This window comes from Morus notabilis, unplaced genomic scaffold (genome assembly GCF_000414095.1).
Source record: "Morus notabilis unplaced genomic scaffold, ASM41409v2 Scaffold679, whole genome shotgun sequence".
Classification (NCBI taxonomy): Eukaryota; Viridiplantae; Streptophyta; class Magnoliopsida; order Rosales; family Moraceae; genus Morus; species Morus notabilis.
Genome location: NW_010365777.1, coordinates 13,010 through 38,456, shown reverse-complemented (window position 1 = coordinate 38,456; position 25,447 = coordinate 13,010). Strand labels below are relative to the sequence as shown.

At 34.8% G+C, this 25,447-nt stretch overlaps 4 protein-coding genes and 1 pseudogene across 6 annotated transcripts; 2 read left to right on the top strand and 3 right to left on the bottom strand.

The window, feature by feature from the left end:
• Nucleotides 1-1,344: 1,344 nt before the first annotated feature.
• On the bottom strand, nt 1,345-3,808 carry LOC21396174 (pentatricopeptide repeat-containing protein At3g49740). The gene has a single exon (XM_010108590.2). The coding sequence runs from the start codon at nt 3,767-3,769 to the stop codon at nt 1,556-1,558; it is 2,214 nt and encodes a 737-aa protein (XP_010106892.1). The 5' UTR covers nt 3,770-3,808; the 3' UTR covers nt 1,345-1,555.
• Nucleotides 3,809-6,711: 2,903 nt separating this feature from the next.
• LOC21396173 lies at nt 6,712-8,898 on the bottom strand (annotated as a pseudogene).
• A 4,536-nt stretch (nt 8,899-13,434) lies between these two features.
• Nucleotides 13,435-15,298, top strand: LOC21396172 (putative methyltransferase DDB_G0268948). The gene is made up of 2 exons (XM_010108588.2): nt 13,435-13,764; nt 14,611-15,298. Exons 1-2 carry the CDS (start codon nt 13,615-13,617, stop codon nt 15,241-15,243), a joined length of 783 nt encoding a protein of 260 aa, XP_010106890.1. The 5' UTR covers nt 13,435-13,614; the 3' UTR covers nt 15,244-15,298.
• Nucleotides 15,299-16,915: 1,617 nt separating this feature from the next.
• LOC21412275 (pentatricopeptide repeat-containing protein At3g49730) lies at nt 16,916-20,848 on the top strand. 2 transcript variants are annotated; one of them, XM_010108587.2, is made up of 3 exons: nt 16,916-19,161; nt 19,242-19,629; nt 20,815-20,848. In XM_010108587.2, the coding sequence occupies exon 1, from the start codon at nt 16,990-16,992 to the stop codon at nt 18,904-18,906; it is 1,917 nt and encodes a 638-aa protein (XP_010106889.1). In that variant the 5' UTR covers nt 16,916-16,989; the 3' UTR covers nt 18,907-19,161; nt 19,242-19,629; nt 20,815-20,848. The 2 variants fall into 2 exon arrangements, with proteins under 2 accessions (XP_010106889.1, XP_024028342.1); XM_024172574.1 differs by having other exon boundaries at nt 16,916-19,629.
• Nucleotides 19,826-24,019, bottom strand: LOC21396170 (DUF21 domain-containing protein At2g14520). 2 transcript variants are annotated; one of them, XM_024172576.1, is made up of 11 exons: nt 23,801-24,019; nt 22,627-22,703; nt 22,238-22,321; nt 21,862-21,975; nt 21,679-21,765; nt 21,446-21,585; nt 21,251-21,338; nt 20,811-20,884; nt 20,587-20,723; nt 20,221-20,477; nt 19,826-20,115 (listed from the first exon to the last, which is right to left on the bottom strand). In XM_024172576.1, the coding sequence occupies exons 1-11, from the start codon at nt 23,976-23,978 to the stop codon at nt 20,065-20,067; spliced, it is 1,287 nt and encodes a 428-aa protein (XP_024028344.1). In that variant the 5' UTR covers nt 23,979-24,019; the 3' UTR covers nt 19,826-20,064. The 2 variants fall into 2 exon arrangements, with proteins under 2 accessions (XP_024028344.1, XP_024028345.1); XM_024172577.1 differs by lacking the exon at nt 19,826-20,115 and having other exon boundaries at nt 20,445-20,482.
• Between the last annotated feature and the right edge of the window lie 1,428 nt (nt 24,020-25,447).

Below are 25,447 nucleotides of genomic sequence, written 5' to 3'. Positions count from 1 at the left end.
TTGGTATTTGGTAAAAGGAAAATTTTCCTTTACGATATAAAAAGGAACCTTACCTTTCATTTTAACTTGTTAGATGTGTGTCATATTGTATCAATTTTACATACTTTTTTAAAATTTAATGTGATTTTAACACTGCAGTTTGTAACCCCTAGAAAGTTCCTTTGATCTAATTATCGTGTTTGTTTTGGTAGTTAGCTTTGTATGAAATTCAAGAGGATTCTAAAATCCTGGATATTCATCTCGGACCTCTCCTTTAGGATCAACAGTGACTAGGCCATTCGAGAAGATTCTATTTTTTTGAATATTGAAAACGAGGAAGAATGTAACTTCAAACGCCATTTCTTTTTTTGGTAATTGATCCTAATGTGATATTCAATCAATGTGACTGCCCCCCTCCAAGAGATGTGGTCCATGTGGAGGACCCCCCACCTGCGCAAAGTCTGGTTCTGGTTCTGTCTACGTCATTTTTTTAATTCTTGTTATATTTATTGTTTCATTATTAGGAGATTTTCTGTGTGCTTAGTACACGGGTAAATTAAATTTTTTTAACTATTAAATTTATATTTTTTTAACTATTAAATTTATATTTTTTTATTTTTACGCGATGTTATGTAAATTTAACAGTTAAAAAATCTAACTTGGTGATATATTAACATATCAAAGAAGGTCCATTCATTATTATGTTTTCTTGTAAAAAGATAACTATTAGTGTCCTCTCACCCATTATTTAATGACTATATAAGAAATTTCCATCCCCAATCTTAAAAATCTTAACAAAATATAACAACGTTAATTGTTTTAATTCTTATACTAATTTTTTGTAGCATTAATTATTAGAGTGAATTGTCATTTTTCTATTAAGAAATGTTTGTTTCATTCCTACAAAATTTTAAATCTCACTAATGGAATACTAACAAGGCTGACATGTTCTTCTGTGTTTTACCATTACTTTCCTATTCTGTCTTCCTAAAGATGCTCTTCTTTTGGTAAAGCTCTACTGCCAAACATATTTTTCGTTATTTTGGCTTCTTCTAGCATTGTAAGATATTCAATCGGGTCCTTTTATGCTGTCAAGATACTTTTTTCAAGCACCGTGTTAGGAGACACTTTTTTTAAGCACCGTGTCGAGAGATGCGATAATTTATAAAATTTTACGTTAGAACTTACAAATTCAAACGACAATTTGTGAAATTTTAAATTTTATGATGAATCGTTCGAGTTTACAAGTTCTAATGTAAATTATCGTAAAATTCAAATTTTATAAATTATCGTAACTTTTACAATTTAATCGTTCGAGTTTGTAAATTTTAACGTAAAATTTCACAAATTATCGTATGTCCTGGTACGGTGCCGGGAATATTCTCCCTGACAGCATAAAAGAATCTTATTCAATATCTATTCTATCTTACGAGTCCCAACAATACATTAACGGAAGAAAAACAGAAAAAGAGAATTGGTATGGAATACCTTGGCCATGAATGAGCACAATCGAATTTAATCTTTTATGTGAAAATCCTGACTTTCTGTTTCGTTCGAAAGGTGAAGACGTAACCTCCTAACACGATATTTTTGACGTTATCCAACTGCAGCCAGGTTGCTTCATTGTCCCTTTTCTCCTCATCAATTCCCTTATAGTAGCTGCCTCTTGCCATTGATCAGCTGCTGCATAAATATTTGCTAACAGCACGTAAACCGAAGGATTATTTTCTTCTGCTTCAAGCAGACTTCGAGCAACTATTCTTCCCAACCTTAAATTACCATGAGCTGCACAAGCACTGAACAATGACCACCATATGGTGGAATGTGCCTTGAGATGCTTGATATTTAGTATTTTTTCAGCCTCGTCGAGGTACCCGCCACGTCCTAGAAGGTCAACAATGCAAGAGAAATGATCCACTCCAGGCACAAGGCCATGATTTTTCACCATGGAGTTAAAAATCCGTGTACCTTCATCGACTAAACCAGCATGACTGCAAGCCGAAAGAACTGCTGTGAAGGTGGCCTGGTCTGGTTTGACCCTAGACAAGCCTTGCATTGCCTCGAAGCAGCGCACAGCTTCCTCTCCTCGCCCATGCTGAGCATATGCCGATATAAGGGCATTATAAGAGATAACATCTCTCTCAATCATTGCGTCGAATACTTTCAGTGACCAATCTAAAATGCCACCTTTAGCATACATCGTAATGAGGGTATTGCCTAAACAAGTTTCAGAAAAAAGTTTAGACGTGATAGCATAGCCATGAACTTGTTTCCCTAGTCTCAAGGCTGAAATGCTTGAACAAATGCTAAGAACTATGGTGAACGTATACACATTTGGCCTGATTTCTGACATCAGAAGCTTAGAAAACTGTTCTAAGCCTTCCATTGGGAATCCATTGAATAGGAACCCAGAGATAATTGTATTCCAGGAGATCATATTTTTCGGATTAATATCAAGGAATATTTGGTATGCAGGATTCATCTTCCCATGCTTAGAATATGCGGAGACTAATGCATTTGAAACTTGTATTTTAAGGATAAGCCCATTCTTGATAACAAGGGCCTGAACCATTTCCACAATATTTGTAGATTCTGCGCATGCCAACAGACTTCCAAAAGTAAACTCGTCTGGTTTGATTCCTTCCCTCTGCATTTGCAAGTAGGCCAAGGCAGCCAATTTACTGTCATTCGCCTGAGTGCAGCTTGAGATCATACTATTCCATGAGATAATATCCTTGTTTTCCAATCTCCAAAAAACCATCTCAGCCGCATTCAAGTCCCCACAACTTGAATACATCATTATTGCCGCATTGCTCACCGAAGTATCAGCTTCAAAACCCAATTTAATAGCTTCGGCATGTAGTTGGCGGGCAACTCTAGCAGCTGAACACGAGCTCATGACACTCACAAAAGTCACTTCAGTCGGCCTTAAACCAACACAACACATCTGTTCAAACATTGTCAAGGCCTCTTCATCTCTCCCGATACTTGCTAAGCCATCTATCATAACATTAAAAGTAATCTGATCATACACCACGGACTCGGTCTCTTCAAATACCATACACGCATCCACAACGATTCCACAGTTGAAATACATCGTAATCAGCGCATTAACCACAGAAGTTCTACTCATGAACCCAGTTTTAATAACTAACAAATGCACCTGTCTCCCAAACTCCAAAACCTCCACAGAACACAAACTCAAAACACTAGCCAAAGAATAGTTATCACGCCCAACACCCATATTATGCATTTCACGAAAATAACGCATAGCAATCTCATCATGCCCGTTGTCCGCAAACCCGGTAATCATCGCGTTCCAAATCGCCACATCTCGGCTAGGCATTCCATCAAACACCTGCTGGGCATATTCCACGTCTCCCAACTTAACACAAGCAGACAACAGCGTAGTCCAAGAATAAACATCCGGGCTCTCAATCTCTCCGAAAACCCGTTTCACAGACCGTAAATCTCCCGCTTTTGCGTAGAGAGAAAGCAAAGTGTTGAAGACATGAGGGTAGGCTTTAAGGCCTGCACGGACAGCGTGGGCGTGGATCTGTGCGCCGGAAACGACGTCGCGGAGATTGGCGCAGGCGGTGATGGCGTTGGAGAGGGTGTAATGGTCTGCTCTGGGACGTTGAGAGGAGTGGAATTGGCCGAAAAGTTTGAGAGAATCCGAGTAACGCTTTGAGCGGTTCAGCTCGGAAAGCCTTTGGTTGAGTCTGAGAAGTTGTTCTGTGAATGTCTCGGTTATATTTGCTATGCTTTGTTTGTGGAGTGAGAACTTCATCTCCTCTGTTCATTGTTCTTCTGAATCAAAAATTGATTTATCATGACAGATAAGAATTCAAAGCTGAGGTTAGTTTTATGCTCAAAAATTGGTTATGTTTGCAATGCTTTGTTTGTGTCCTGAAATTGCTAGTATCCATTTCATCATTAGGCCACCGGTGTAGACTGTAGATACATTATTATTATTATAATTATTATTTTTATTATTTTTGCTAATCAAAGAGGATTTTATTAACAAGAACTAGCTAAAAACAAAGCCACCGCAGAGAGGGCAGCCATCCCTGCACGAATAAAACCAGTAAACTTGGCTCTCAAAGCCCATTTACATTATTTGTATTGTGTGGATACATTATTTGTTAGTGAATAATTAGCGTAAATATAATATAGGACTGAATTTTAATTTTCAGTTTGTTTCTTAAATTTTAAAAATTTTTATTTTATTTTTTAATTTTTAAATAGTTCTCGTTTAACTCTTTTTATTGTAATTTTTGTTAAAAATATATGAAAAAATGAGAGTAATGCAACTCATAAAAGAGACGTTTGGTTCATGAATTAGAACTATGAGATTAAAATTATTTTCGATTTATGTGTATTTTTTGTGAGAGAAAACACTGTAACGAACCATGAACTATGATTCAAATCATGGTATGAATCCTCTTACTAAACATCTCATAATTTGAATTTCAATTAAAAATAAATATAAATAAAAAGCACATGACCACCTTAATTTCTACTTTTTCTGTTTAATTTTAACAAAACTTCTTATAAAATGGCTTAAATAGGAAAAATTCAAAATTCAATGAATAAAACAAAAAGAAAAATGATTCTATAATTCAAGTAACACCATTGAGATTATTCTATAATGTACTTGTAAATAATAATATTAGCGTTATTTCTCGAAATGATTGATATGTATTTTTGAAAACGACTAACATGTTTAAAATGATCTCATTCTCATGTTTTACTTCAAAAAGGAAAGCGCTAGAGAGTCGGTTTCTATGCCGATTTTTTGCTATTATTTTTAGGACTTTTACACTCAACACAGATTTTCATAAACATAACCAAACATAATTTCATTTTTTTTCAACTTGGCTCTCAAAGCCCATTTACATTATTTGTATTGTGTGGATACATTATTTGTTAGTGAATAATTAGCGTAAATATAATATAGGATTATTATGACGGGTGTGTCTGAATTTTTAATTTTCAGTTTATTTCTTAAATTTTAAAAATTTTTATTTTATTTTTTAAATTTTAAATAGTTCTCATTTAACTCTTTTTATTGTAATTTTTGTTAAAAATATATGAAAAAATGAGAGTAATGCAACCCATAAAGAGACGTTTGGTTCATAGATTAGAACCATGAGATTAAAATTATTTTCAATTTATGTGTATTTTTTGTGAGAGAAAATACTATAACGAACCATGAACCATGATTCAAATTATGGTATGAATCCTCTTACCAAACATCTCATAATTTGAATTTCAATTAAAAATAAATATAGATAAAAAGCACATGACCACCTTAATTTCTACTTTTTCTGTTTGATTTTAACAAAACTTCTTATAAAATGGCTTAAATACGAAAAATTCAAAATTCAATGAATAAAACAAAAAGAAAAATGATTCTATAATTCAAGTAACACCATTGAGATTATTCTATAATGTACTTGTAAATAATAATATTAGCGTTATTTCTCGAAATGATTGATATGTATTTTTGAAAACGACTAACATGTTTAGAATGATATCATTCTCATGTTTTACTTCAAAAAGGAAAGCGCTAGGGAGTCGTTTTCTATGCCGATTTTTTGTTATTATTTTTAGGACTTATATACTCAACACAGATTTTCATAAACATAACCAAACATAATTTCATTTTTTTTTCCTTATAATTAAAGCAATCTCTCTTGTAAAATAATAATAATAATAATAATAATAATAACTAAACTATTTTCAAAAACATCCAAATACTATTCTCAAAATTTTCCATTTTCATTTTCATACCTAATACAGAACATTTTGATAATGCTCCCATATGAACCCTCAAATTCTGCTAAACTGTTAAAGTATAAAATTATTGTTGGCTCATCTCCTAATAGTTTAAGCTTTTGGGATAAATTGGTAAACTAGCATAATATCAGAGATGGAGGTCCTGAGTTCAAACCCTCATAATTACACTCTTTATCCCAATTTAAAATTGTCATCATGTGTTGAGATTTTAATATATCTCAAACTTAAATATTCACGTGTTGGGTTTTCTAATTAATTTACTCACACAATTGCCCATTGTCTAGCTCACACGTGAGGGGGAGTGTTAAAGTATAAAACTATTGTTGGCTCTTCTCCTAATAGCTTAAGCTTTTGGGATTGATTGATAAACTAACATGGTATTATTGTTATACCCCTTAGGTAGAACTCATCCCTAAAAGTTAGCTTGTAGGGAGATGGTGCCCAAGTGGTTATAAACTCACATGTTAAGCTCGTGCTTTAATAATGTGTGACTCAACTAGGATTCCAATATACCACCACGCTTTTGACACCAACGTCTACGGCAGCCCACTCTAGATGGCACATTCTGGCCTTTCCAGGTCGTCCCTTCCCAATGTGGGCCTGAGGTGGGACATACTCTGATACTAATTGTTATAACTCTTGAATATAACTCATCCCTAAAAGCACAATAATTTTATATTTTAACAAAAATAACATAGCTCTTCTTCAAACAACATAGCTTTTAGTAAGAAAATAAACCGTAGGTTTCAAACACGGACCACGCAGAAAAGCCGCTAACATAGTAAGGATTAATATCAAGAAAATGAGACGTTGCACTAAGCCACTAACATAGTAACATTATTCAAAATGATACAATACCAGAAATTCTAAAATTCTCCACTTAACACACAAGACAACTTATGAGATCCTACAACTAAAGGAAAAAAGTGACTAAATCCTAACCTTACCAGCAAGCAAAAAGGCCTTGTAACAAATAGACCTGACCAATTTAGGCCCACCCCAAGCGCTCTCAAACTCCTTAACCACCTCTTTAGACAACAAATCAACACCTTGGCTCTTGGCTGTGGCCACAGCAGACCAAGACTCCAACATCCTCAAGAATCCAATAAATGAAAGCCCCCTCGGAATGTCAAAAGCCACAGGGCTTGCCTCGGATCCCAACCCCGTGCTTTTGAAGGGAAACGGCAGTGTTTTGTACCCGTCAAAGACGTAGTTGATTTTCCCATCCCAATATGAGAGAGTGGTGTCGCGAAACCTCTTCATCACAAAGTCGAATGTAGGACTCACTGTGATGTCGTTGTAGCACCACACGGCTATTACTCCCCCCCGGCTTGTGTAAAAGGTGCGAGGTGAGGGAGTAGAACCTAGGTAGGTCAAACCAATGCACTGCCCCCTTGGAATGTCGAAAGCCACAGGGCTCACCTCGGATCCCAACCCCGCGCAACGGCAGTGTTTTGTACCCGTCAAAGACGTAGTTGATTTTCCCATCCCAATATGGGAGAGTGGTGTCGTGAAACCTCTTCATCACAAGGTCGAATGTAGGACTCACTGTGATGTCGTTGTAGCACCACACAGCTATTACTCCCCCCCGGCTTGTGTAAAAGGCGCGAGGTGAGGGAGTAGAACCTAGGTAGGTCAAACCAATGCACTGCCTGAGCCACAGTTACTAAGTCCACTGAGTTTTCCCGCCGATCAAGGAGATTATTTCGTCGTCACTTTTGGTTAATGGAGTGTGAAAATATCGGACTCGAGGGTGTGGCGTGTTGGAATTTCTTAATGATCTAATCATGCTGCTAGCAAAGCTAAGTACCAATTAGATCAAATGCAGAATTAAAAGAAACAGATCGAAAATCACCTCCACCCATTGACGTTCTTGGTGGGTAAAAAGAAAAACTCGGTTTCAGTTCTTCTAAATCTCACTCAATCTCTCGTTGATGGTGTATATTTTTTACTAAATGGAAATTGCAGGCTTAGGGACCTAATTCAACGTACTCTGTCCCCTTTTATAGACTCTGCCCATCACAGAGTCCTTCTCAGATGTGCACCGAACATGGGCAATAGTGGGCAACTGAGGATGAACGTGACTAATCACGTTTTTTAAGTGGTGGAATAGGGTGGACCACATTCTGAGGATCAAGGTTTCAATTGATCACCGAAATTTAATGGAAAAAATCCAACATGGCGTTGCTCGCTCTATCTGAGCCTTGCTCACGTGGGTTCCAATTACTTGCTCATAGTGCTCGGCCACCTAGTCAAAATTTTTTTTGTTGAAAAAACAGGAAAGTGAACAAGCTAGGTGAAATATGCGTAATTTGTCCTGAAAGTTTTCAAGGAATTTAAAAGGAGTATTCACAATTCAGCTTAAATCTTACTCATATTTGGACGTGAAACTTAGGTAAGGTCATATTGACAATATAGAGCTGTTATATTCATAGCTGTACTATAACACAGTTTGGAAATTAGTTGTACTATCCGCATGAACTTTACTATCTTGTAACTGATTATTTAGACAAAAAAAAAAAAAAAAAAGAAAAGAAAGAAAGAAAGAAAAAAAAGATGAAAATTTTAAAACTCCCAGTTTGAAGAGACAAAGCTGATCAACAGTGACACTGGATGTTCCTTTCATATGTTTGAGTAGAAATGTTGAAGTGATATTCAAATTTTTATGAAAGAAAGTAAAAATTAAAATGATTGAATTGTGATATGAAATTATGAAAAGAACGGGGCTATTTTCCAGAGAGGGTATCTTTTGGTGCAGTGAAGCCCTGTTTTTGACAATTCCAGAGATGGGCAATTTGTAAAAGCCAAATTGATTCTGAGTCAGAACCTGAATAATATGATGCAAGAATTAACATTCTCAATCAGATAACTGCCACAGCCAAATCCACTAGAAAATATTCAATTCATCATCAAAAAAAAAAAAAAAAAAAAAAAAAAAAAAAAAAGAATTGAAAGAAGAGGACTAACTCCGAGGGCAGCTTGGCCATTGCCGGTGCCGACGTCCCAAGCCAAGGTGTGGAGAGGAGTGAGAGCGGCGAGCTTCGAATACCATTCGGTCGGGTAACTTGGCCGAGCATCGGCGTAGATATCTGCTTGCTTATCAAATAGACCCGCCATTGTTAACTTCCCGAGCCTCTTTCTTCTTCTTTCTACTAAATTGTAGTCCTACAATATATGTGTCATATTATATATTATATGAGCTCAACAGATTGATAATTATTGAATAATCCGGGGAGAATTATGGTCATTTTTTGTTTGTTTAGCTTTTATGGTCATGGTTATGGCGATCCAGTCAATAATCTTAATCAATTTTTTTTTTCTATTTTGACTAATAATATTAAATTATGCTGTGGTCACTTGTCGATTTGTTTTTGGTAGGGATGTAAATCGGCCGGGTAGGGCAGGGTTGATCCGAAAAATTGAGCCTACCTGACCAATGCGAGTTGAAAAAATTTTAGGCCGCGACACTCTCTTAAGTCTACAAACTTGCAACTTTTCGGGTGACCTCGGGTAGGGTCGGGTTACTCGGGTTGGTGATCTCAAGGACCACATGATCACTTTTTAGTCAATTAATATGTGCTTGTTACAGAAGAAATCATTATCAAATAGAACATGTCTTTCCTTCAATAGGGGGTCTAATTGCAAGGTGAACAATTAAAACACTCACTTTGAAATCAAACACTTTCAATATAAATAAAGAATGTCCTAATTCAACAACTATAGCATACAAGTATTTTTTACACAAACCGTGAATCCAAAACATAAATAAGTTAACAGTTTAAATGCATAAAGTCCATAAACTTATGAAAGTAAGAATTTAAAGTGTTGGACATTGTTTTACCTACTTTGAACATGTTCGGCCGGGTAGGGTTACCTCGGGTTCATGAAACCCCACCCCGCGCCCTTACCCGCGCAGTGCGGGTTAGGGATAATTAAAACCGAAAATTAAATAAAAAATTAGAAACCCATGATTTTCGAGTAGGGTCGGCTCGGCTCGGCCGGGTTCGTCGGGTTCGGAGTGATTTCTTACGAGCCTAGTTTTTGGAAGGGAAGTTGGAGGCTTTATAAATTATTTTCTGAAAGTGACTCAAACAAATGTAAAATTATTGATAACAAGGTTTTCAACTTAGCCCCGTTTAAAATAGTTTTTTACTTTTACTTTTAAGCAGTGAAAAAGAGAAATACATGTCACGAAGTGCATGATTTTTTTTTTTTAATAAAAAATTCTAGAACAACATTTAAACATGTTTGATTAAGTAAGTTAAAAGCTACAAGTACAGAATAACAAACAGCAAGGCAATCTTCAAAAATTTTATGGTAAATGTGAGATAATTATCTTTTAATACTTAAAAAAATAAATACAAATAAAAATGCGGGACAGAGAAAAGGAGCTAGTAATGTAATATGAAAATATGTATGGGATTTTAAATTTGTTATTGAGAAATAGAAGATTAAAAAAATATATATATATAAAGCTTTTTATAAGTTTATAAACACTAAGAAATTAGTTTTTTTTTTTTTTTGGGATTGATTATATCCCTGATTTTGTTGCTCCATTTGTCATTGCGGATTTGGCTTAGCAATAAAAAGAATATTTCCTTAAAAAAAAAAGAGTTTATAAAAGTTAAGAATACTTTAATATTCTCCATCTCAATAGATCCAAAAATAATTTTTTGACTAAATAACTCATAGCGACGTTTTTTTTTTTTTTTTTTTTTTACGCCATTCCAAAGGCTTTTAATCAGATTGGTACATATTCCCATAATCTCATTAAAGTATCTTTTTTTTTTACAAGAATGTCAAGAAAATGGAAAGCCGGTGAGAAACAGAATTTGCAGAAGTCACTCTCACAAATGATAATCAGATTGGTATCATTATGTTCTCATCATCTCATAAAAGTGAGTATCTTTTAATTTTTTTTGAAATTAGTGGCTGGTCCAATTGAAGAGTAATGTTAAATATTGGATGGAAAAATATTTAAAAACTTTTTGTCTTTGAATTATAAAAATCTCTCTTGTTTAATAACTAATTTGTTGTGCTTTCTGTGTTTATACCAAATTTTATTATTTCTTTTTTCTGTTACATTTGTGGCTCACTGTCGTTTCAACCATATTGTCGTTTCAACCATATTGTCGTTTTTCATGCTGATGTCATTTCGAAGATTTTTTGCTATTTGTTGAATTATTAGTTCTTCAAAGTTGTTGTCGTCAGTTTAGTATATTTGTCTTTTGACGATGTTTTATGCTTTGTTGCCGTTTTTTTATGCTAATGTCGTTTTGGAAATTTCTATCTTTTGAAGGAAAATTATCATTATGATTAATCAGTATTAGTATTAGAGGTGAAAGTTTTGCCAGCCTAACCCTAAAACTTGACAGGCATAAGACCGGCTCGGTCTGAATAAGTTTTTGGGCTCAAAACCTTGACCTAGGCCAATAATAGCGGGTCTTAGGCCGATTGCTTAGTACAACCTAAACTTATAACTCTAACTAGTATAGAAAACTTATGAGATTAAACGCGATCAATATGAAAAGAAAATTTTATTTTCGTGCCTTTCAGCACAACCCAATTTGTAAATCATTATAAAAGGAATACATTGTCCTAAATGGAAATTTAACCTTCCTATGCGTGTTGGGTGAATAAAAAATCTAACAACCTGATGAACCCAATTAAACCATCTAATCCAACTAGTCCAATCAACTCGATCAAGATATTAACCCAACCCACTCAACTCAGACTATTAATTGGATGAGTTTGGATTGGATTTTTTTTAACACAACTTACCAAAACCCACCCAATATATTTATATATATAAATAAATATTTTCTTACCTCATAATATATGGTATTTTTCTTATACTTTACATTAATTGTTTGGCAACCTATTATGTTTTATAATTTTTTATTATTATTTGTTTGTCGGTTTACAAATTACAACTTATATAGTTGAACTTGTTTTGCATATATTTTATTTTTGTATTAGTTTATAACTTATGAGACAATTTTAGAGCTTTATAACACTAATATTATGATAAAGTTAGTTTTCTTTTCATATATTTCTTATTTTAAGTTGAATGAATAGTTTTATTTATTTTTATTTATTTATTATGTTCAATCCGATCAATCCACTTAAATTTTAATTGGGTAAATTAATTTTAAATTTTAAATTGATTAGGTGGGTTAAATTTAAAATCAACCCACTTAAACTTAATTGAGCGACTGAAAAACCTCAAAAACCTACCCAAATCACCCGATGTTGACCCCTACGTGTTGGCCTTCACACTATAAACCATATACTTAGACACTATTTTGGAGATCCTCTTACATTGGTGTAATTGTATTCTATAACTTCATTAAGGTACATTATAGTTTAAAACAATATCATCCAACACGTAGGAGTTATTTTTGGGACATAGAAATGTTTTTCTTGTCCTTTCAACTTGAAGATAATGATGAAATAGAAAAAATTAATCCAAAAAAAGCATGAAATAGAAAAAAAAAAATTAACTATACGAGAGTTCTCTAGTAGGTCCAGAAAAATAAATTACAAGTAATTATTTTATTTTTAATTATTAAATTTAGTCAAAATCACATTAAATTGAAAAATATTATACAATTTTTATTATAAATTTGACAATTGAAGCATTTTGTTAAAGTTTTCATTAGCCACTCACCGGTGTTTATATTTTCTTTGTTTTATGGAGCATCTAAGAGCTTGTTCTTTTGGAGTTTAACTTAAATATAATTCTTGAGTTGAATTTGGGTTATAACTTGAGTTGAACTTGTAACTTGAGTTTGTGTTTGGTTGTGTACATTTGAGTTATGGTTTGAGATAAGAATATTTTTGAGTTTGTGTTTGAGTGAGTCAAAATTTGAATTTGTATTCAGATAGTATTTTAATAAAAAATCAATGCTAATGAAAAATTTTAATAGGGTATATGGGTCGGGTTTTATTCATCTTTTCGTTGTCAACGCATAGAAAAAAAATCATCTCAATCAAAATTAAAACGAAAAAGTTATAGCATTTTTAAGAATAGAAAAAATATTGTTCATTAATTTGAGTTCGAGTTTCTGAACTCGAGTTGAAGGGGAAACTTGAACTCGAGTTTTGGTCCTAAACTTGAGTTTAAACTTAAAAGAACATGAAATCGAATAAAGTTGTAACTCGAGTTGTCTTTTTTTTTTTTGAGTTTTTCACTCAAAAGAACAAGCCTTAAGTTTCACAAATAAAGAAGCCCCTCTTTGGTTCGCTCTTTGAATTTTGTTAGATTTGAATTTTTTTATTTGAATAAAAAAATTTAAGCTGCATGGTTTAAATTATAGTTCGAATTGATGTTTAGATGTATAGTTACAATTTTAATTTGAAAAGAAAATAAAATTTGAATATGTGTTTGGTAGGTGTGAAAAACAGAGAGAATGAATACTTTTTTACCATTTAAAAATGATTTGAATAATTAAATTTTGGATAATTTAACTCAATTTAGACAGAAAATATAATTTAAACTGTGAACTTACTATTAAAAGCGAGTTTAAACTGTCTCACTATTTGAATTGAGTTGAACTGAATTAAATTATTAAAATAAACTCGGCAAAATTAACAAGAACGAATTCTTTCTCCCTTCATTGACAAGTGACCACAAACGGAAAAATGATTAAAACGTTATTGAAATAAATAATAAACAAACAAAAAAGACGTGAGTGCAGGCTTAATGGCTCATTGTTCTTCCCGCATTATTTAATAATCCACTCTTTTGAGCTCAAATTATGCATAACATTATTTACGTTGTAGATCCCGAATTAAGTAGAAAGAAGAAGGAAGGAGCTTGGGAAGTCAACAATGGCGGGTCAGTTCGATAAGCAAGCAGATATCTACGCCGATGCTCGGCCAAATTACCCGACGGAATGGTATTCGAAGCTCGCTGCTCTCACTCCTCTCCATACCTTCGCTTGGGACGTCGGCACCGGCAACGGCCAAGCTGCCCTCGGAGTTAGTCCTCTTCTTTCACTTCTTTTTTTTTTTTATTTTGCTTTTTCTCTCAATTGATTATTTTCTTTGCGTTTGTGTACAATTTCACTTTTCCTGCTCGTACCCATTTGGCTGTTCTTGTGATTAGATCTGATGAGCAGGTGAATTTAGAACTCGTTTATTTTCCTGATTAAAATTTAAAATTTAAATTTTATTACGATAAAAAATTTTAAAAAATAATTAGATTTAATTTTTTTATTATAATAAATAATTTTCATATAAAATTACGTATCAATTTAAATCAATAAATTAAATGGGCTTTTAGAATATCTAATTGAGAATGTTAATTCTTGCATAATATAATTCAGGTTCTGGGTCAGAATCAATTTGATTTTTGCAAAATTGCCCATCTGCGGAATTGTCAAAACCATTATTTGGCTCCACCTAGGCTAGACTCAAAATTGCACAATCAGTGACGCCTCTATCATCATGCATCAGTATATGATTTTGTTTATCACTGTTAATCAGCTTAATTTGTCTCTTCTAACTGGGAATTTCAGATTTTTTTTCCCTTCTAAATAATCAGTTAATTAGCTGTTTACAACATAGGGTATATAGTACTGTTTTTTCCCCCCTCTTTGCTAAAGAAAATTTCAAGCGCCGCTAGTTGACTATGAATACAAGTGCTCTATATTGTCAAAATGGCCTCACATAAGTTTCACGTCCAGTATGAGTAGGATTTAAGCTGAATAGTAATACTCCTTTGAAATTCCATGAAAACTTCTAAGACAAATTATGCATTTTTCACTTCCTCCTTTTTCCTTATAATTTGGACAAAAACAATCACCAACAACAATTTTGAACTAGGTGGCTGAGCACTATGAGCAAGTGATTGGAACCGACGTGAGTGAGGCTCAGCTAGAGCGAGCAACGCCACACCCGCGAGTCCGATATTTCCACACTCCACTAACCACAAGCGACGACGAAATAATCTCCTTGATCGGTGGTGAAAACTCGGTGGACTTAATAACCGTAGCTCAGGCAGTGCATTGGTTTGATCTACCGAGGTTCTACTCCCTCGTCTCTCGCCTTTTGCGCAAGCCAGGGGGAGTAATAGCCGTGTGGTGCTACAACGGCATAACAGTGAGTCCTACATTTGACCCCTTGATGAAGAGATTTGAAGACAGAGCCCGGCCATTTTACGACGAAAATATCAAGTACGTCTTTGACGGGTACAGAACGCTGCTGTTTCCCTTCGAGGGCGTGGGGTTGGGTTCCGAGGGGAGTCCTTTGGCTTTGGACATTCCGAAGGAACTTTCATTTGATAAATTTTTGAGGATGGTGGGGTCTTGGTCTGCTGTGATTACAGCCAAGAGCCAAGGTGTGGATTTGTTGTCTGAAGAGGTGGTTAAGGAGTTTGAGAGTGCTTGGGGTGGACCTAAATTGGTCAGGTCTGTTTGTTACAACGCCTTTATGCTTGCTGGAAAGGTGAGGATTTAGTCTCTCTTCTCTCTTTTTTATTTATTTATTATATATATATATATATATATTTAGTTGCAGGATCTCATAAGTTGTGTGTAATTGAAGAATCTCTGGTATTGTGTCATTTGATTAATGTTACTATGTACTCATTTTCTTGACATTTACCCTCCAAGTCGGAATCTCCGTCCAATTTTTTTTCCCCTACCAACCGAAGGACTAAAAGTCACGGAATAAGATTGATTGGTTATTTGTGAGGTTACAAAAGATATAAATGGCGGCTTTGCACTTTAGAATGGGAATGGTATGTGTTTGTGATTAGTGAAACGTTAATCAATCATTAAGTGGAAAAATAATGGCCATGTTTAGAATTGATCCCGTTTTTATTTTTCACATTTTTTGAGAAAGAAAAAATGAAAACATTTTTAAAACTGTGTTTGGCGCAATAAAGATAAAAAACGAAAATGAAAACGATTTTTTTGGTTTAGTGTAAAATGAGAGAGAAATAAAAAATAATTTTTAGTCGTTTTTTATTTTTTATTTTTGTTTTCTCCTCTCTTGAGCAAAGAGAGAGAGACATTAATGAGTTTTTTTATACTGAAAATAATCTCTTGATAAAATTATCAAATGCATTTTAAAAAATTATTTCTGTCTGAGATTGAAAACGTTTTCATTTTCATTTTCATATAAAAAATAAAATCATTTTGGAACGAGTTTTAAACGCGCCCAATAATATTGCAAATCAGATCAAGAAGCATACTGTTGTTAATGATAGGGGGTGCTAAAATTTTAGCCAAAAAAAAAAAAAACAAGATAGGGGGTGCTAAAATAGTCATATGGAATGGATCGACAGGTAAAAGAGCAATCCTACTTTTAATTTTCTAACAATTGTTCTTAATTGGGATAAATTTGTCACCGCTTAAATTTTTTTTATTACAATTTTTATGAAGATTATTTCAAAGATTTTATTATTCTCAAAATTTGCTCATGTTTAATATTTATTTTTAAATATTGCAATTCTATCTTAAATTTCACTTTTAGGGATGATCGTATTTCAAAATTAAATTAAAATCCTAAATAAAGCAAAAACCAACTAAACCACTATATATAAGTTCATAGTTTTACAGAACGAGGCATTTTAAGAAGTTAAAACATTTGTTCATTTCAAAGAATAAGAACTTATAAATAGATTTAAAAAAGGAAAATAAATAGACAAAAAGGAAAAAAAAAATAGATGCATTGTAACGAAAATCATGATTTGAATCATAGTTCATGGTTCGCTACAGTATTTTTTTCTCACAAAAAATACACGTAAATAAAAAATAGTTCTAATCACATGATTCTAATTCATGAACTAAACATCTTCTAAACTCGAAAGTTATGAATCAACTACTCATTTGATATAAGGGTTTAAATCACGGTTCAAACAGTCCTTTTAAAGTGTTTTTTCACATTAAAATTTGTGAAATTTTGATTCAAACCTACTAATAATGATCAGAAGAGATTCGTGTCATAATTCAAATTAAGTTCGCGATTCATTATAATATTTTTTTTATAAAAAATATATATAAAATAAAAATAATTTTAAATTATAATTCAGAAGCAAACATCGACTAAAAGTGAGAGAGAAACGAGAGATTTTTTTTTTTTTTTTTTCTTTTCATTTGTAGGTAATACATCATCTCTTGGTTTTGAGATATGAATCACGCATAATCAAAGAAATGCTATTAAAGGAGTTTGAGGCTGCGAGAAACTGAAGACATAAAAATGCAGAGAGCCTTTTACAGAGCAAGGTCATTATTCACCAACCGCCATTTCTCACTTTCTTCCCAACCAAACACCAAACCATACCTGTTATCACCCCAAACCCAATTCTCCTCCACACAAAATCCCCACAACAGAGCAACTGGGTTTTCTCCTGTTCACCTCGAACAAAACCCAGTCGTCTCCGACGATGACGAGACCCACGACGAGTTCTCCGGCGACGTCGAGAAGATCTACAGAATCCTCCGCAAGTTCCACTCTCGGGTCTCCAAGCTGGAGCTCGCCCTTCAAGAATCCGGCGTCGTTTTGCGCTCCGGCCTGACGGAGCGAGTCCTCGGCCGGTGCGGCGACGCCGGCAGCTTGGGCTACCGGTTCTTCGTCTGGGCCTCGAAGCAGCCCGGTTACCGGCCCAGCTACGAGGTCTACAAGGCCATGATCAGGGCTCTGGGAAAGATGCGGCAGTTCGGCGCCGTTTGGGCTCTGTTAGAGGAGATGAGGAAGGAGAATCCCCAGTTGATAACTCCCGAAATTTTCGTCGTTTTGATGCGGAGATTTGCCTCCGCCAGGATGGTGAAAAAAGCAGTCGAGGTGTTCGACGAAATGCCAAAGTACGGGTGCGAGCCCGATGAGCATGTTTTCGGGTGTTTGTTGGATGCATTGTGCAAAAACGGAAGTGTCAAGGAAGCAGCTTCTTTGTTTGAAGAGATGAGGGTCAAGTTTACGCCGAGTTTGAAGCATTTCACTTCGTTGCTGTATGGTTGGTGCCGGGAAGGGAAGCTTATGGAGGCGAAATTCGTGTTGGTGCAGATGAAGGAAGCGGGGTTTGAGCCCGACGTTGTGGTTTATAACAATCTTCTTGGTGGGTATGCGCAGGCGGGGAAAATGGCGGACGCTTATGATCTTATGAAGGAGATGAGAGGAAAGGGTTGTTCGCCGAATGCTGCTTCGTATACAGTGTTGATTCAGGCGCTCTGTAAGCGGGAGAAGATGGAGGAGGCGATGAGGGTGTTTGTTGAAATGCAGAGGAGTGGTTGTGATGCTGATGTTATGACTTACACCACTTTGATTAGTGGGTTCTGCAAGTGGGGGAAGATTGAGAGGGGTTACGAGATTTTGGATAGTATGATTCAGCGAGGGTTTAGTCCGAATGAGACGACGTATTTGCATATCATGTTGGCGCATGAGAAGAAGGAGGAGTTTGAGGAGTGTGTGGAGCTAATAGGGGAGATGAGGAAGATTGGTTGTGTTCCCGATTTGAAGATTTACAACACGGTGATCCGGTTGGCGTGCAAGTTACGGGAGGTTAAAGAAGGTGTTCGGTTGTGGAATGAGATTGAAGCGAGTGGTTTAAGCCCGGGGCTTGACACTTTTGTTGTTATGATTCATGGGTTCCTTGGACAAGGTTGTTTGATTGAAGCTTGTCAGTACTTCAAAGAAATGGTTGAGAGAGGTTTGCTATCTGGACCACAATATGGGACCTTGAAGGAGCTATTGAATGCTTTGTTACGAGCTGATAAGCTCGAAATGGCCAAGGATGTTTGGACTTGCATAGTGAACAAAGGGTGTGAGATAAATGTGTATGCATGGACTATATGGATTCATGCGCTGTTCAAGAATGGGCATGTTAAGGAGGCATGTTCTTACTGCTTGGACATGATGGATGCAGATGTGATGCCGCAGCCAGATACTTTTGCGAAGCTCATGCGTGGATTGAAGAAGCTTTATAATAGACAAATTGCAGCAGAGATCACAGAGAAGGTGAGGAAGATGGCCGAGGATAGACAGATGACTTTTAAGATGTATAAGAGGCGGGGAGAGAGGGATTTGAAAGAGAAAGCCAAGGAGAAACAGAATGGGAGGAAGAGGAGAGCTCGGAGACGCCGGTGGGGTGGGAGGCATGGCAGTGCTAAAGCTTTGTAGTTTGTATTAGGAAAGTCCACAGTTGTGAACAAAAGGAAATTTTCGGCTTTGATGGGGTGGATGAGATTGCTTGTTGTGCTGTCCATTTAATAGTTGGATATGCACTTATCACTGTGGCCATTATCACTATTAAGCTTTGATAATGCAAGATTTTGCCAGGCTATGTGGTTATAGGTTATATGCAGCCCGCGGCATATGCCATAAGAATGCAAGTGCAGCATCCTCTGATTCCCTTGCTTGCGATTTTTTTTTCAGGTTCTGACTTTAAGCACTTCGGGGTTCAGGCCTTTGGAGTTTAGAGAAGGCGAAAACAATTTGATCGTTCTTTGAATTAGATTAACATGCAGGGTACGCGAAGGGTTACACGAAAGCTTGGTATGAGCTTTTCAAGGACTTCTTAAGGAAAAGAAGACTTTCGAATGGCCGGTTGGAAAAGAGTGCAAATTATAAGGCTCCCATCGATGAGGCTGAGGAAGAAGAGGCTCCGGCAAGTGGACAATGGTGGTTTGACCCAACTCCAAATCGAAGGATGGGGAGCGATCAGCGAGAGACGGACCTCATCACTAAAGACCGAACAAGCAGTAAATAAGGCTCAGAGCTAGTTTTCTTCTTAGAAAGCCTAGAAATGCTTATCTTTGCTCCACTGGAGTTTAATCATCATCAACAACAACCATCGAATTGCCAATAAACCTCTCTGTCGCTTGAAACGTCATTGGCTATTCGGTAAAGAAGAAAAACATGTGATCAATAAACTCCTGTTAATTCAATTAATATTTTTATGGTTGTTTAATCTATTGGTTCTTCTTTTTAGGTTGTTTTAGTGGTTTTGATATATGATGATACTAAACAAATGAATTAGGAGATCGGATCCAACATCATAAAGTATTTAATAATCAAGTGGAATAAATAATATCCGTCATTCTATATACGAAGCAATATTTGTATCAATGTCACTCCTCACAAGGGGAAAGGTCAATCAAGAAAAGATTGAACTCTTTGCCCCTGATAAACGATTTATGCCATAAATCCTTCAATGTTCTTGGACCTTGCCTTTATATCTCTTGTCAACATTAGCATTTATGAGACTGCTCAAGTCCTATAAAGATTTTATCTCATTTTTTTTATCACTGTACAGTAGTATACTTGGAATGGATAGCTTTACGAATGATGATTCTCATTGTGATAATCAGTCTCGTCGTAAATCTCTTCCTGCAGCGTGGGAAAGAAAATGATAATTAGGCGTAAAATTCTATTCCTCTACACAGAATACAAGCCATTATTTTAAAGAAAGTTCGTTGACATATATCTATATACCTGTAACAACTCTTCAATAACATCTTCCAACGTTATAAGGCCAATGGCTTCCCCTTCCTCGTTGAGCTTTGGAAGTGGCTCTTCATCGATGTGCAGAAAATCTGATTCGAAGTCCTTCGACCATTTTTTCCCCTTGGAACTTCTATTTAGTTTTGCCTCTTTAGACAAACCCCTCAACTTCTTCAGCGATCTATCAGCCTTCAAAGTTCTTTCATGGGGATGCCCTTCTCCATGGATGTCCACCCTTACATCTCTCACTAACCTCATGTTTTTTCAAGTATCATCATAAGAAAGCTCTAATGGGAAAGTAGTTGACGACAAAAAGAAACAAAGAAAATGCAGCATAACAATAATGTCTGAGCTTACCTTCGCTACCGTCATCTAGGTTTGTAGCAGTAGCTGGTTTGTCCATGTCGTTTTTCTGTCTTACGACAACAGCCATATGGCTATGACCTTTCTGAAACTCATTTAGTATATCATACAATGGCATTGTTTCTGGGACTCTGCAAGCATGAAGATTAAGATGTTTGTTTATATCATTTATAAATCTGGATCTGTTGGTCATATTCATACTCTTGGTTTGAATTTACCTAGGAATCTTGCGGATAGCGACTCTTTTTACCGGCACCTCATCATCTGGATGGATGGTAAGTAAGTTCTTCACCTACAACAAAATGATTAGTCATGGAAACGTTGTCTGCACTCATTGAACAGGATTTTATTATCTAGTAAAGACTGAGATCAACATGCTTAGATGATGAGTATGCCTAATTTTAATTTTAAAAACACGTGTAAAGATTAAAAAGGATTTTTTTTAATCAATTTTCATGATTGTTAAACTGTCTCTTGATGCTAAGGCAATTCATTTTACAACTCTTTTACATTACTCATCTTTGTTTTTTTAGTTCACCAATTTAATGGCAGGGGAATCTAATTTTACACAAGTTAATAAAAAAAAATAAAATTTGAGTGGACAAAAAGTTTGTCATGTCTAATCATTTTTTATTTAAGTGAATAATCAAGAAATTACCAATACAAGTCCAATGATGTTTCTTGGTTGCTCATGATATACTGGAACTCTGCTATGCCCTTTCTCCAATATTACTTTTTTCAAGTTCCTGCATATGAGGAAAACAGTAGTAAATATCTCATGGTTTGTTGGGAGACCAAATGTGGTACTACAGATCATTTGTTTTTTTCATGTTCACAATGTCTGCCATACTACCTGTCCAGTTTGGCATTCACATCAACTGCAAAAGTTTCTGAAATTGGAGTCATTGCATCACTTGCTGTTTTCTCGGTGAGTTCGAGCGCTCCTGCAATTATCATCGTCTCATCTCGTGTCAATTCGCCACCTTTTCCAGCCTGCAAAACAATAAAGAAGAAAATGTGTAACTGTGAATCAAAACTACATATTGTCAATCAAGTCCTTGATGCTGCAGGGTAGAAAATACGTACCTCATTACCATGCAAATCAACTAGTGTCTTTAGTTCATCTCGACGAAAAAGTGCATCGTGTCCTTTCCCTAGCAAGAAATCTAAAAGCTGTGAATACACCGCCGTCAATTTGTCAGAAAATTGTGTGGATAGTGTGAAAACTATGATTAAGGGAAAGCATGAATTTGGTTAAAGCAATGTCACCTTGCTTATTGGATATGCAACAGGAAAACAGATGCAAACAAGAACCCGAACAAATGGCGCAACCGCAGCACCAACTGCCAGACCATATCTAGAACAAACAGCCTGGGGTATTATCTGCATTATGTAAAAGAAATTGGTACTAATTTCTAGGTAAAAAAGAGGAAAGGATTCGGAAATTAAGGCAAATTCTTGACAAGAAATGCTAGCGCCACCATTTTTGTCACTTTTTGATATGTGTATTGCACTATCTCAATTTCTGTTTAAATAATAATATATCATATTCGTAGTTTTCACGTGTTAAACAGTGAATACAGAAAGTGACAGAAATAATGACGCTAGCATTTCTCCTACTTTTACATGTAGGTAAGAAACTTACTTCTCCAAATAGAAGTATCAAGGTTACTGAGAGAAGAATAGCACCCCAAGCCGTTACCAAGTTATCCAGAAAAATTGGAAGTGTCTGAAAGTCATATTTTGAGCTTTAAACACACGTGTATGCCCATTTTCAAAATCTCCCCCGATAAATAAATAAGAATAATGTTAGGAACAATAATTATATCTCAATTTGTGTACGTACTCATGAGGTATCATATTTTATTGATTAGTGTTTAAAGATTGCCACATCAATTATAATAAGAGCATGCACATACCAATAGAATTATGACACATGATGAGTCGGTACACGAGTTGAGATAGAGTTTGTGTTCCTAACATTATTCAATGAATAAATGAAGGCTTTTTGTTGGCATGGTTAATGGAGATTACCTCCATAGCAGCAGCATTGCAGATTAATAGGGTGCAAAGCAATAGATGTTGTTTTCTAACCACTGGCAAGATTTTTTCTGCATGAGTAAGTAAATGAAGTTCTCAATCGAGCTTGGCCTTTTATTTTATTTATTTTTTTATTAAAAGGAAAAAAAAAATCTAGTGCATGTGTTTTGGGTCATATTTTATGTAGTTCAGCCAATGCTTTGATTGGTATGCATTTCAAAATTTAATGCGCTTAATATTGGTTGACCAAAAATGGAAAAAGAAAAAAGAAAAAAAGTTTATATTCATGATGAACCGTTGGAAAAAATAATATGGTAGAACTGATAAATGTAATTTATAAATTTCAGCAATCATATTATCTATAGAGCATCTGCGGACATTTGAAAGAAGATAAAACAGAAGTTTAATTGTTAATTAGGCTGGGTTTTTTTTTTAAAACAGTAATTATTGTCTCGTAACACTTTCATGTTTAAATTTTCCGAAAATTTATATTATTCGAACAACGAACCCTCTAAAAAATGATGTTCAGAATCAAAGAAGCCAATCATTTATAACTGGTTGATGGAAAAAAAAAATTTTTAAAAAAACGGGGGTAAATTGGAAGAATCAATTTGTATGGTCTAATCAAATGCTAAAAAGCAAGCAATATTGTTGCTTAATGTGGTAAATTGATGCTGATTCTCGGGCATAAATACGCCGCACTATTGCAGATTCTGTATGAATTTTACTAATATAAATTAATCCAATTGAAGCCTATACACATATTTGACACTAGTGTTATGGTCCTACTTAGGATTTTATTTTAGTTAGATATTTCATTTACTTTGTAACATCTATTTTAGATTTTAGTATATGTTTGTTTTTTGTATTTGTTTATAATTTTAAATTATGATTCATGGTTCTCTACAGTGTTTTTTTCTAAAAAAATACACGTAAAACGAGAATAATTTTAAATTATGGTTATAAATCTATGAACCAAACGTCAGGAGAATTAGTGAAAATTGCAAGTTAAAATCCACTCGAATGAATTTTATTCCATCTTTTTATATTTGTTTAAGATATGAGTTCGTATCAGACACCAATTGAAACCCAAAGATCTTGAGGGGGAAAAAAAATGAAAATCAAAGAAAATAAATTAAAATAAAATAAATGCATGCAAAATACGTACCGGCGTGTGAACTATCAGTGGGCGTGCCAGACTTGGCAAGAACTTCAAGGTCGACGAGGCTCAAAGACATAAGGCCCAAAGTGAGCCCAGACATGAGCCCAGCAAACAAAACCAGAGCTATTATTATCACAATGCGAATGAAGAAACCCGTTTCACAGCAACTGTATTCTATTGCCATATTTCTTCTTCTTCTTCTTGCGTGAGACAGGCAGAGAGGGAATAATGAAATAGGTAAGAGGTTGTATATAAATTATGCACATATGAACATATTTATATATATAGACGTGACAAATTGCTGCAAAATGCCAAAAGAATGAAATCGGATTCGAATAAATTTCTTTTTTTTTTGTTTTGTTGGTGCTTTTCATGTGAAACGTCTCGAACATACATCTTCTTTTCTTTTCTTTTATATATATATATATAAAAAAGATAACTGCTGTTTGATTCATTTATTATTTTCTTAAAAAGAGCTTTCCGACCAGGAAAAAAAGGACTGCGGTGGAGGGTCGGTGGCAAGGTCTATGTATAAAGTATAGATAATATTTATGGTAAAGGAAGACTTTTTTTACTATAGATACCGTAAATTAGGTTGAATTAATCTTTTAATACTTAAGGTCTATTTAGTTTATTAATTTGAGTTTTTAATTTGAGTTAAAATGTGATTTTATGTGATAATTTTTTACTATAACAAAAAAGTTAGATATAACTGTTTCTAAGAGCTTTTTACTGTAATAAAATTCAAATTCTAAACTTTAATCGGTAAAATGAACGAGACGTTAAACATATAATTGAAAGTAGTTTTGCGTTGTGTGTCAAATTATGTGGTATCGTTCACTTCACTGATTCGAGTTTTCAGTTTTAGGTTTTTACAGTAAAAAGCTCTCAGAAAATATCACATTTAACTTTTTTTACTACAATAAAAAATTTTTAAAAAATATCACATCTCAACTCAAATTAAAAACTCGAATCCGTAAAGTGGCCGAGCTACCTGCACTTTTAGATTTGACGCCTAAATCAACAGTATATATTGACCGGTATTACAAAAAAAAAGTCTTAACTAGGGTAAAAATTGTCACATTAATATTTGTAGCAGTCATAAAATCAATCCACCATCATCTTTGTGGGGCCCACCTGCTGATGTGGCCAGCTAGTAAATGTCCTTGAAAGAGAAGCTGACGAAAAGACTCGTCTTGGATTGTCTTGTAGAGGTAGGTTAGTTGATGAGTGGAAAATTGAAGGATATATGCGTAAGATAATAGTAGGATAATATTCCATTATTATTCTATTAAACATGATGTTTAGTTCATGAATTATAATTATGTGATTAAAATTATTTTTTTATTTACGTATATTTTTTGTGAGAAAAAATATTATAATAAATCATGAATCATTATTCAAATCATGATTTAAATCTTCCAACCAAACGTCTCCTAAGCTTCACGGAGACACAGCCCACCTTCCACTGGAACTTCACTTTCTCAAGACTCCTTTTTGAGATATAACAACACGGAGACGGAGGGATTCATCTTTGCGAAGCCCTCAATTTATCTCATGCGAAACCCTCAATTTATCTCATGCTAAGCCGAATAGAAATACTTTTTTTTTTTGTTTTTCACATTATAGGACAATTTATCCGAAGCCAAATAA